This window comes from Coregonus lavaretus (assembly GCF_964263955.1).
Source record: "Coregonus lavaretus genome assembly, chromosome: 8".
In the NCBI taxonomy this organism is placed as follows: domain Eukaryota; kingdom Metazoa; phylum Chordata; class Actinopteri; order Salmoniformes; family Salmonidae; genus Coregonus; species Coregonus lavaretus.
Window position 1 is genome coordinate 39,005,289 of NC_139995.1, and position 13,297 is coordinate 39,018,585.

Here is a 13,297-nt window from a genome sequence, read left to right on the forward strand (position 1 = left end):
AATAATTGTCTTGTGTACCTTTAGTTACCTTCAGTTTGTGTATCTGCAGTTACCATAGTACATACCATAAGGGCAACTTAATGTACGGTGTTGTAGTGTAGCCTATTACGGGCACCTAGTGGTGGAATACCAGCTGAGGAGAATACATACATGAGATACAATGGTGTATGCTGTCAATGTGTCCGACCACCACTAAAGTTCTGTTCAATGATTCCCGTTAGTTTGAGTGAAGTCAATACTTTACAGTGGGGTTACCTTGTCCTTTTCAGACGTTAATGATGTGAAAGATTCCAACTCTTAAAGGCCCCATCTGTAACATATTGTTCAATTATCATTTCAACTAATGTACCCACTGATTCTCGATGAATGGCCTATAACCTATAACTCATGAGCTTAGTACAACTGACTTACCCTATCATAAGGCAAAATCTAAGGTCGTACATTATTTCTCCATTGTTTATATTTTGTTGGTATCTGAGTCTTTGTAAACAACAATACATTACGTTCTAGCAGTAAAGAGCCACCATGGGGGATTCAGACATGCAGTGCTTTGGCGAGGCGGCCATTTTCCTCCGCAAGCCGGAAAAGGAGAGGATTATGGCCCAGACCGCTCCCTTTGATGCAAAATCAGCTTTCTTTGTGGTTGAGCCCAAAGAGATGTACCTTAAAGGGGTTCTCCAGGGTAGAGAGGGTGGCAAAGCCACTGTCAAAACTCTATGTGGGCAAGTAAGTTATATAATTTATCTCTGTCACATCACTCTGATAAAAAGTTATTAGTACATACAAGGTAAGTACAATTATTTTATGTTTCTTTTTTTTGCACAGACTATCACTGTAAAAGAAGATGATATCCACCCCATGAACCCTCCAAAGTATGATAAAATCGAGGACATGGCCATGATGACCCACCTCAATGAGGCCACTGTTCTGTATAACCTCAAAGAGCGTTATGCAGCATGGATGATCTACGTGAGTTTAAAGTCAAATATTATCTATCAGTCAATACACAAATTATTGGAGAGTTGAAATGTTAACAAACATTATTCTCCTCTACTACAGACCTACTCTGGGCTGTTCTGCGTCACGGTGAACCCCTACAAGTGGCTCCCAGTGTACGACCAGTCGGTTGTGAACGCATACAGAGGGAAAAAGAGAATTGAGGCCCCACCCCACATCTTCTCAATCTCTGATAATGCCTATCAGTTCATGCTCACTGGTATGCTCACTTTTTGGTAGTGGGACAGGTTAAATTAACTGAAAAGAGATGGCCTCTTTATTATTACCTCATCAACACAGGCTAATCTTTTATATTTTTCCCTACTGCAGATCGTGAAAACCAGTCAATCCTCATTACGTAAGCACCTGTGTCTGTGTACCATATTAAATGCATCAACTTCATTAAGTCTTTAGTCTTCAATCATTTTTAACAGAAAACAACTGTGTAATGTGTTAATTTTGAGAGTTTCCTTTCCCCAGCGGAGAATCCGGTGCAGGAAAGACTGTGAACACCAAGCGTGTCATCCAGTACTTTGCGACAATCGCAGTGGCTGGAGGCAAGAAAGAACAAGCAGCAGCAGCTACTGCTGGCAAAATCAAGGTGAGACATTTTGTATATACATTTATGTTGAGATTAAAGTATGTTGATTTTAGGCCAAGGCATCATGCCATTGCTTATTTTTTTGTGGGCGTACTGATGACCAAATTTAATATCTTTAAATTAATTATGCATAAAATAAATTTAATTGTTTAGGCCTATATTTGTTTTGTACAAATGCATAAAACTGAAAGTAGTTCTTTATTGAAAAAAATAAAATGTAAAAAAAGTATATATTTTATATATACAGTATATGTTAAGGGTATTTTGATGTTTTAGGCAATTATGAATCGAAAAGGGGATACAGGCATGTGGGAAAAATAGTGGGAAGGATGGATGCAGGGATTGAACCCTGGTCTTTGTACATGTGACATTTGTCTGGGAGTGTTACCACTCAATCACAGCTGTACACAATGCCCCTCAGTTTCAATGGTATGATCCAATCCCAAATGGACCCCTAGACTCTACGCCCTATGCACTTGTTCAGATCTGAGAGGATTTGACAGGTGCAATCAATATGGTAATAGCTCCATCTTGCCCTCTGATAGGCTAGGTGGAAGTTTCACCATATCACTTATACCAATCAAATCATCTCAGATATACATAAGTGCATAGGGCACAGGATCTAAGGTTCCATTTGGGATTGGGCCCATGACACCCCTGTTAAGGAAGTCTATGTAAGTAGATGTATAAAGTTTGCTATATCATGTCATCTCTAGGGGTCGCTGGAGGATCAAATCATTGCAGCTAACCCTCTACTGGAGGCCTATGGTAATGCCAAGACCGTGAGGAATGACAACTCCTCCCGTTTTGTAAGTAATGTTAAAATGCAGCTTCACATTACTTGCTGCTAGTTAAAATCTTGAAGAGATACTAACAATGTCGCGACTCTTCAGGGTAAATTCATCAGAATCCATTTTGGAACTACCGGAAAGCTGGCTTCAGCCGATATTGAAACTTGTAAGTATAGTTTTTTACTTACTTTTTATTTATGTCTAAAAATGTTGTTATACAACACACTCTCAACCATGCTATACTTGAATTGCAGATCTGCTGGAGAAGTCCAGAGTGACATTCCAGCTGTCTGCTGAGAGAAGCTACCACATCTTCTATCAGCTCATGACTGGACACCAGCCACAATTGCTGGGTGAGAGACAAATATAGAAATCTGACATGGAATGCATAGGGCCAACAGGGCTACAAAAAGACCTTAATAATGTCACTGCTAAACATGTGTTCATATTCCAGATGCACTTCTGATCACCACCAACCCCTATGACTATCCCATGCTCAGTCAAGGTGAAGTCACCGTCAAGAGTATCTGTGATGTGGACGAGTTCATTGCAACTGACGTAAGCCACATTTACATATTTTATTTAATGTCATAATTGTTTGTGCTTACCATTATGAATCATATCTATGTCATATATACTGAACAAAAATATAAACGCAACATGCAACAATTTCAAACATTTTACTGAGTTACAGTTCATATAAGGAAATCAGTGAATTGAAATAAATTCATTAGGCCCTAATCGATGGATTTCACATGAATGGGAATACAGATATGCATCTGTTGGTCAAAGATACCTTCCTTAAAAAAAAAAAAGTTTTTTGTGTGTACGGAACATTTCTGGGATCTTTTATTTCAGCTCATGAAACATGGGACCAACACTTTACATGTTGCGTTTATATTTTTGTTCAGTGTATTTGTTGCATACAATCATCCCTTTCTTTCTGGAAGCATACTTTAAAAAAGTGATGTATAATGTTCTTCCAGGATAAGATGGAAAGTAGATTGCTTTCCAAGGAAGTCCATTTTGTGTAATCTTAGCTCACCTCTGCTTTAAATCACAGGAGGCTATTGACATTTTGGGCTTCACTGCTGATGAGAAGATAGGCATCTTCAAGCTGACTGGTTCTGTGATGCATCATGGGGCAATGAAGTTCAAGCAGAAGCAGCGCGAGGAGCAGGCAGAGCCTGATGGCACTGAGGGTAAATAGAAAAACAATTAATACACAGCGACCGGGAATCTCTGGCGTTGTCAAACTGGTATACATTACATGCATGGAATCAGAATCAAGCAGTACTATTTACTGAAGATGGTGATTGAAATTGTCTGACCATTTTACCTTCCATCTTAGTGGCTGATAAAATATCCTACCTCATGGGCCTGAACTCCGCTGACTTGCTCAAAGCTCTGTGCTACCCCAGAGTGAAGGTCGGGAATGAGATGGTGACCAAGGGGCAGACTGTGCCACAGGTCGGCAACTCGGTCATGGCCCTCTGTAAATCTGTCTATGAGAAAATGTTCTTGTGGATGGTTGTCCGTATCAATGAGATGTTGGACACAAAGCAGGCCAGACAATTCTTCATTGGTGTGCTGGACATAGCTGGATTTGAAATCTTTGATGTGAGTGGAAAACACATTTATTTTTCTTCCAATTTACACTAACTGCATGACTTAATGCACTACTGAATTTTTTTTATTTACTTCAGTACAACAGCTTGGAGCAGCTTTGTATCAACTTCACCAATGAGAAACTGCAACAGTTTTTCAACCACCACATGTTTGTACTGGAGCAAGAGGAGTACAAGAAAGAGGGAATTGAATGGGAGTTCATTGACTTTGGTATGGACTTGGCTGCCTGCATTGAGCTTATTGAGAAGGTACGTATAATAACAATTCCTTTAATCAGACCAATATTTTACTATTTAAAAAAAGCCTGGTATCTATTAAAATTATTCTGTTCTCAACAGCCAATGGGCATCTTCTCCATCCTTGAAGAGGAGTGCATGTTCCCGAAGGCTTCAGACACTACCTTCAAGACCAAGCTGAATGAACAGCATCTTGGCAAAACTGCCGCCTTCCAAAAGCCAAAGCCTGCCAAAGGAAAGGAGGCAGGAAAGGAGGCCCACTTTGCCCTGGTGCACTATGCTGGCACTGTGGAATACAGTATCACAGGCTGGCTGGACAAGAACAAGGACCCCCTGAACGACTCTGTTGTGCAGCTCTACCAGAAGTCCTCAGTCAAACTGTTGGCTTATCTCTATGTAGCACCTGCAGCTGATGGTAGTGTTCACTGTTCACACAGATTTTGTACATTTACATAAAACCTAGTTATGGCATTAGTACATTCTGTAAATACTAACACATTTTGCATACCTGTAATAGTACAATCTATCTTTTGAATATACGAAGAGGCTGCAAGCAAGAAAGGTGGCGCCAAGAAGAAGGGTGGCTCCTTCCAGACAGTGTCTGCTCTATTCAGGGTATGTGTTCATAAAAAATGGAGAGGATATTACATTATAATTGAAGAGTTTAAATATTATAATTGTATTCCTATTATAATATGTTTAATGTGTGCATGGATCTGAAATTGCTTTTGTTCTAAACCCTGGAACATTTGATATTCTACAATTGAGTTTGGAGTTTGCAAGGAAAATGCTTATTGTCGATTTAAGTGTGTTTAAACCTACAAACTCTCAGGAAAACTTGGGCAAGCTGATGACCAATTTGAGGAGCACTCATCCACACTTTGTGCGCTGTTTGATTCCCAACGAATCAAAGACACCAGGTAAGTGCTTAAAGGGATAGTTCACCCAAATTACATAATGACACATTGGTTTCCTTACCCTGTACGTAGTCTATCGAATAGGTATAACAGCAATCCATGCTTTGGTTTAGTTTTCCTGGCACTTTTTCCACATGCTAACGTTTTAGAATTTGTGCACAAATCCCATTCAAGTCATGCAACCGATATATGCATTTTTCACTCATCATGTTAAAATCATCTATAAGTGACTTTGTTGAGCTTCACAATCAATTTTTAGATACTTTCGGATTATTTGGACATGATGCGCAAAGAATGCTAATATCAGTCCCATGACTTGAATGGGATTTGTGCGACAAATGCTCAAATGTTAGCATGTGGAAATAGTGCCAGGGAAACTAAACCAAAGCATGGATTGCTGTCATACCTTCTCGATAGACTGCTTACAGGGTAAGGAAACCAACGTGTCATTTTGTAATTTGGGTGAAATTGTTTTAAACCCTGTGAAGCAGAACCTTGTTTTAATTTTTATGGAACTTAATGAGTAAAACATTACATTTGTCTCCAAGGTCTGATGGAGAACTTCCTGGTCATCCACCAGCTGAGATGTAATGGTGTGCTGGAAGGTATCAGAATCTGCAGAAAGGGCTTCCCTAGCAGAATCCAATATGGTGACTTTAAGCAGAGGTAAATACACAATATGCTTGAAAGGTCAGCCATCGTCAGTGGTCACAGACATTGTGAAATCAAACACAGCTGTTTGTGGATACTGCGAAGGATTGATTGATGAAGTTGAACTATCTTTTCTTTCAGATACAAAGTATTGAATGCCAAGGTCATCCCAGAAGGAACATTCATGGACAACAAGAAGGCTTCAGAGAAGCTCTTGGGGTCCATTGATGTGGACCACACTCAGTACAAGTTTGGGCACACCAAGGTAAAACATTACTCCTTAATAATCTCTCGTGGACAGACTATGTAAACAAAAAATGGTATTGTTACGTCTGTCAAAAGACTGGGATGCGACAACTAACAAACAACAGTTGTTTTACATCACTGGTTGTCTGGACGTATCAGGATTGGGTGAAGGTGGTGCTTAAACTGGAGGCGGGGTTTTCAAGCAATGAAGCGGAACGTTTTCAGAAAGGGTGGGGGGACACTTCGCTAGTCTCATTAGTATCTTTTCAGATACATCTCCCCCCAGAACCTAATCGAGCATCTGACACTGTTTCGCAATATCTTAGTTCTGGGTTTCTTAGATTACTCATTTAAGGGTGCTAAACCGCACTTTGAACCTCTATTAGAATATTTTTCTAATAAAACCTGAATTGCAGGTGTTCTTCAAAGCTGGTCTTCTGGGTACGCTGGAGGAGATGCGAGATGAGAAACTGGCTTCTCTGGTGACCATGACTCAGGCTCTCTGCAGAGGCTTCCTCATGAGGAGGGAGTATATGAAGATGATCGAGAGGAGGTAAAGGCTTTGCTGGAAGGAATTGTCTATCTATCGTGATAGGTTTTCACAGTTGTTACATTTAAAATGTACTTGATCCAACTATTGTTTTCTTTGCTTGCTTTTGACAGAGAGTCTACTTTCGCCATCCAATACAACATCCGCTCATTCATGAACGTCAAAACCTGGCCATGGATGAAGCTGTACTTCAAGATCAAGCCTCTTCTAAAGAGTGCTGAAACTGAGAAGGAGATGGCCCAAATGAAGGAGACCTTTGAAAAAACAAAGGAGGATCTGTCAAAGGCATTGTCCAAGAAGAAAGAGCTTGAGGAGAAGATGGTTGCTCTATTGAATGAAAAAAATGCCCTGGCATTACAAGTAGCATCCGTAAGTAGAGCTGAAGGAGTGGATTAGTAAAATGTAAAGTGTATATCCTTGTTTATATTTAAGAGTATAATTGTGAAACAATTAATTAAATATAATTTCATCATAACTCTAGGAAAGTGAGAACCTCACTGATGCTGAGGAAAGGTGTGAAGGGCTCATTAAGAGTAAGATCCAGCTTGAAGCCAAACTCAAAGAGATAACTGAGAGGCTGGAGGATGAGGAGGAGATTAATGCTGAACTGACTGCCAAGAAGAGGAAGCTGGAGGATGAATGCTCTGAGCTGAAGAAAGACATTGATGACTTGGAGCTCACCTTGGCCAAAGTGGAGAAGGAGAAACATGCCACCGAAAACAAGGTTATGTATTTTTCAATACAACCATTGTGCATTTCTATAGATACAGGCAACCATGTTAATTAAACATTACGTGATTCTACTTAGGTTAAAAACCTGGTAGAGGAGATGGCCTCCCAAGATGAAATAATTGCCAAGTTGACCAAGGAAAAGAAAGCCCTCCAAGAGGCGCATCAGCAGACCCTTGATGATCTCCAGGCAGAGGAAGACAAAGTCAACACTCTGACCAAAGCCAAGACCAAGCTTGAACAGCAAGTGGATGATGTGAGCAAAAAAACTAACTGAATTGAGGGAGTGAAAATAGGTCATAACTAGAAGTGCATTATCTGTACACTCTTAGAAAAATAGGTGCAATCTAGAATCTAAAAGGGTTCTTCAGCTGTCCCCATAGGAGAACCCTTTGAACAACCCTTTTTGGTCCTTTCCACAGAGGGTTCTACATGGAACTCAAAAGGGTTCTCCTGTGGCGACAGCAGAAAAAAACCTTTTGGAACCCTTTTTTCTAAGAGTGTATACACATTTAGGTGGAACCACACAGAGTACAATAATGCCTGCTCTCTGTTACAACAGCTAGAAGGATCTCTGGAGCAAGAGAAGAAACTCCGCATGGACCTTGAGAGAGCCAAGAGAAAGCTTGAAGGAGATCTGAAACTGTCCCAGGAATCCATTATGGATCTGGAAAATGACAGGCAGCAGTCAGAGGAGAAGATTAAGAAGTAAGTTGCTGGTCAATAATAAAGCAAGTTATTATATTTTACCAAAAGTACTTCCATTTCATCTCCATTCCCTGTTCTTGTGTTCAACGGTACATAGGAAGGACTTTGAGATAAGCCAGTTTCTTAACAAGGTTGAGGATGAACAGGCACTTGGGCTTCAGCTCCAGAAGAAGATCAAGGAACTCCAGGTTGATTCAGACAAAGCACTTAACAAAACTGATTGAATTCTATACGAAAAAATATTTTCAAGTTGGCTTTGCAACAGCTAAATGTATACGACCACGTATTTCAGGCTCGGGTTGAAGAGCTGGAGGAGGAGATTGAGGCTGAACGTGCTGCTCGGGCAAAGGTTGAGAAGCAGAGGTCTGATCTCTCCAGGGAACTTGAGGAGATCAGTGAGAGGCTTGAAGAAGCTGGAGGTGCAACATCTGCCCAGATTGAGATGAACAAGAAGCGTGAGGCTGAGTTCCAGAAGCTGCGTCGTGATCTTGAAGAGTCCACCCTGCAGCATGAGGCCACCGCTGCTGCTCTCCGTAAGAAGCAGGCCGACACTGTGGCAGAACTGGGAGAGCAAATAGACAACCTCCAGCGTGTCAAGCAGAAGTTGGAGAAGGAAAAGAGTGAATTCAAAATGGAGATTGATGACCTCTCCAGCAACCTGGAGTCTGTTTCCAAATCAAAGGTAAAAATAAAATATTTATATTGAAGTCTAAAAACAAGTCATGATCAAATAACTTCAAGACATCTAAAACTGTACTTGTTTCAGGGAAACTATGAGAAAATGTGCCGCTCTCTTGAGGATCAAATGAGTGAGCTCAAATGCAAGAACGATGAACATGTGTGCCAATTGAATGACATAGGTGTGCTAAGGGCAAGACTGCAGACAGAGAATGGTGAGTGTGCAAATAAACACTACTTACCCACACAAACATCATCAATATATCTGCTAGAAACATATTTCATACATTGCATCTTTAATCAGGTGAATACGGGCGTCAGCTGGAGGAAAAAGAAGCTCTGGTTTCCCAGCTGACTAGGGGCAAGCAAGCTTTCACACAGCAGGTTGAGGAACTCAAGAGGCACATCGAGGAAGAAGTGAAAGTAGGATAAATCACTTGTTAGGTTTGCAAAGAAATAGATAAAATGTGTACAAATAGTTTTTGAACAAATTCTAAAGAAAGGATTCTTTCTCTACAAATCTACTGAAAGGCCAAAAATGCCCTAGCCCATGGTGTGCAGTCAGCCCGCCATGACTGTGATCTGCTCCGGGAGCAGTTTGAGGAAGAGCAGGAGGCCAAGGCTGAGCTGCAGCGTGCCTTGTCCAAGGCCAACAGCGAGGTCGCTCAGTGGAGAACCAAATATGAGACTGATGCCATTCAGCGCACTGAGGAGCTTGAGGATGCCAAGTAATTAAACACGTTCTACATTTTCATAACGACCAAAATACCTACAATGGGAAACATCTGAGAAGAAAAATGTTCTTTACCTTTACAGGAAAAAGCTTGCCCAGCGTCTGCAAGATGCACAAGAGACAATTGAGGCAACAAACTCCAAATGTGCTTCTCTGGAGAAGACCAAGCAGAGACTGCTGGGTGAAGTGGAGGATCTCATGATTGATGTAGAGAGAGCTAATGCTATGGCTGCCCAGCTTGACAAGAAACAAAGGAACTTTGACAAGGTAACATGAAAGACAAGATAACAAGGAAAAATGAATGAAATCCATCTCTCATTTTTTTATTAACTTGTTTATGACACTTCCAGGTTCTGGCAGAGTGGAAGCAGAAGTACGAGGAGGGCCAGGCAGAGCTAGATGGGTCTCTGAAAGAGGCTCGCTCTCTCAGCACTGAGCTGTTCAAGATGAAGAACTCCTATGAAGAATGTTTGGACCACCTGGAGACACTGAAAAGGGAGAACAAGAACCTGCAACGTATGTTCCAAACATTCTGCAACAAACTTAATGTCTACATTCAATAAACCAATACAGGCTGTTTCTAACAGTTTCTTGAAATATTCCTAAGAGTGAATATTATTTAAACAATCTAATTTACCATCTTGTGTGATAACCACTATTGCCATGTTTCTCAAAGAGGAAATCGCTGACCTGACTGAACATATTGGTGAGTCTGGAAAGACCATCCATGAGCTGGAGAAGGGAAAGAAGACAGTGGAGATTGAGAAGTCAGAATTCCAGACTGCCCTGGAAGAAGCAGAGGTAAAAGAGAATATAGATAAAATGCCTATTTGAAGTAGGTACAATACATTCCACTGTATTCCTTATGTTTCAAGTTTTATTGTAACTTGTCTATTACTCTATTCTATTATAAGGCTACACTGGAGCATGAGGAATCCAAGATTCTCCGTGTTCAGCTGGAGCTAACACAGGTTAAAAGTGAAATTGACAGGAAGCTGGCAGAGAAGGATGAGGAGATGGAGCAGATCAAGAGGAACAGCCAGAGGGTGATGGACACCATGCAGAGCACTTTGGACACTGAGATCAGGAGCAGGAATGATGCCCTGAGAATCAAAAAGAAGATGGAGGGAGACCTCAATGAGATGGAGATTCAGCTGAGCCATGCCAACCGCCAGGCTGCTGAAAGCCAGAAACAGCTAAGGAACGTCCAGGGAGCACTCAAGGTATGGATGTTTAACATCTACTTGACTCAGGAAGGCTGTGAAACAAATATGATATAATTGAATCTTCTTCCTTTGATCTCAGGATGCCCAACTGCACCTTGATGATGCTGTCCGTGCTGCAGATGATATGAAGGAGCAAGTAGCGATGGTGGAGCGCAGGAATAACCTGATGCTGGCTGAGATTGAAGAACTGAGAGCTGCCCTGGAGCAAACAGAGAGAGGCCGCAAAGTGGCCGAGCAGGAGCTGGTTGATGCCAGTGAGCGTGTTGGACTGCTGCATTCTCAGAATACCAGCCTTATAAACACCAAGAAGAAGCTGGAGGTTGACCTTACACAGATCCAAGGTGAAATGGAAGACACGGTCCAGGAAGCAAGAAATGCAGAGGAGAAGGCCAAGAAGGCTATTACTGATGTGAGTCCTTATAGCCTATATGTGTAAACTCTTACAGCAAAATGTACTTGCCGATTAGTAACATCTATATCCTTTTCTACTTGAAATGCCATGGTGGCAGGCTGCCATGATGGCAGAGGAGCTGAAGAAGGAGCAGGACACCAGCAGTCACCTGGAGAGAATGAAGAAGAACCTGGAGGTCACAGTCAAGGACCTGGCGCACCGTCTGGATGAGGCTGAGAACCTGGCCATGAAGGGCGGAAAGAAACAACTCCAGAAACTGGAATCTAGGGTAAACTCTAACTACATCATCTTAATGAAAACTATCACACTGACTACTAATGTCTCCACCGATGACAATGGAAATGCACTGTAGTAACTTGGTTATATCAAATTATTTAATTCAAGGTCCGTGAACTGGAGGGTGAAGTTGATGCTGAACAGAGACTTTCAGCTGATGCTATTAAAGGTGTTCGCAAATATGAGAGGAGAGTCAAGGAGCTCACTTACCAGGTACTTTCAACATCTGATGAGAAGAGCAGAACTCTGTAAAGAGTAATCCTGACCCATAAACCATAATCTTCCTTTACTTTCTATAGACTGAGGAGGATAAGAAGAATGTGAACAGGCTCCAGGATCTGGTGGACAAGCTGCAGCTCAAAGTGAAGGCCTACAAGAGACAAGCTGAGGAGGCTGTAAGTAAAATTTATGATTTAGTAATGGCATAAAAATACATAATTTCAATTATGCATTCTAGATGTTACTTTGGAAACATTTAATACACTTTACCTACGGCCTGCAGGTATAATGCTTTATAACTTGTTATAAGCAGGTATGAGCCATTATGATGTTTTATAATTAGGCTTACAGTATATACATTACATTTGACCACAAGCTGGTTTGTCTTACAGGAAGAGCAGGCCAACACTCACCTGTCCAGGTACAGGAAGGTGCAGCATGAGCTGGAGGAAGCTCAGGAGCGTGCTGACATCGCTGAGTCCCAGGTCAACAAGCTTAGAGCCAAGAGCCGTGAAATTGGCGGCAAGGTATGCTAATTTCACCCTTTATCATTTCTTAATAGGCAATTTAGTTGCAGATCAACAAATATGGCTGAGATTAGAAATGTGATTAATTACTAATTACTGTGCCCTAAATGTTTTTTTGTAGCCCAAGGATGCAATGGAGTGATCAGCATAGGAGTGATGGAGGAAACGAGACAATCACAAGCAACCATACAATATGAATGTCTTGTGAAATGTCTACCTAACTAGTAGGCCTACCGTAGGTGTGAACCATGACATATAGGCTGTGAACAGCAGTCAATAAAAATAGCTTGTTATCATCACTCCTGTATGTTTCTTTCTCAGTTACAAGTCATATGCTACATCAGACTTACCTGGAACCAATTAAGAGTACACTACACAAACCTAGCAGAGAAACATTTTGCTTTTGCACTGTTGTACATGCACCTCACATTCTGCAGCCAGAAACATTCTGCCCCATCAGCAAAAAAATAAAAATAAAATAAAGCTAATTTACTGCATTTCTACACAATTAAAAAACTCCAAAATGCAATTTGGAGAACAGCAAAAACAAGCAACATTTACCATCTTGTTGCATTCACCTCAGTCAATAGGGGACTAAACATTCTACAAACATGTCATACAAGAATTAGCTGCTACGCACTAGCTCAGCACTGGGATTAAAACTCTAGTTTAGTTTAATGTCAAGTCAAACAGCAGTTACCTAGCCAAAGCCATCGGCTACAGCCATATTTACCTCTGCACTGTTCCCTGCAGCTGCATCAATGCACTCTCCATACAGCCAGCCAGCCATACAATCAGCCTTCCCTCCCGCTCCCTGCATGGTCCTAAAGTCACCTGGATATACCGCTAAACTACATTTGCCTTTTAATCGGGATTGGAATGATTTTAGTAGCCTATTTTCAATTGTTGGTGTTGAGCTAGGGTATACCCAATTGACGCCTCTGGTATAAGTCAAGTTCTTTTCAAGGCCTGAATGAAGGATCTTCTCATGGTGGCGTGTCCTCCTGACAAGTTTGACAAAGTGGTCTTCATCTTCTACTATGTTACAGTAAATCATAACTTGAACAATCGATCTAGGTTTGCACTTTGTAGAACTTGGCGAAACTGAGCAAGTATGCATGCTATCTCGAATTCTCAGAGGGGATTTCCACATAACGCGTTAAGTCAGATAG

At 41.2% G+C, this 13,297-nt stretch overlaps 1 protein-coding gene across 1 annotated transcript; it reads left to right on the forward strand.

Moving 5' to 3' along the window:
- Positions 1–525: 525 nt before the first annotated feature.
- Positions 526–12,267, forward strand: LOC311134047 (myosin heavy chain, fast skeletal muscle-like; the record flags this gene model as incomplete). Its single annotated transcript, XM_084167652.1, has 37 exons — positions 526–726; positions 826–969; positions 1,060–1,216; positions 1,327–1,354; positions 1,477–1,597; positions 2,314–2,406; positions 2,491–2,554; positions 2,643–2,741; positions 2,843–2,946; positions 3,452–3,590; positions 3,740–4,008; positions 4,095–4,265; positions 4,356–4,668; positions 4,798–4,868; positions 5,086–5,173; positions 5,719–5,836; positions 5,963–6,086; positions 6,484–6,620; positions 6,731–6,986; positions 7,099–7,341; positions 7,426–7,602; positions 7,909–8,054; positions 8,152–8,242; positions 8,347–8,736; positions 8,821–8,947; positions 9,037–9,155; positions 9,264–9,460; positions 9,549–9,732; positions 9,816–9,981; positions 10,142–10,266; positions 10,380–10,688; positions 10,771–11,100; positions 11,201–11,371; positions 11,488–11,592; positions 11,679–11,774; positions 11,991–12,125; positions 12,247–12,267. The coding sequence occupies 37 exons, from the start codon at positions 526–528 to the stop codon at positions 12,265–12,267; spliced, it is 5,829 nt and encodes a 1,942-aa protein (XP_084023778.1).
- Positions 12,268–13,297: the final 1,030 nt, after the last annotated feature.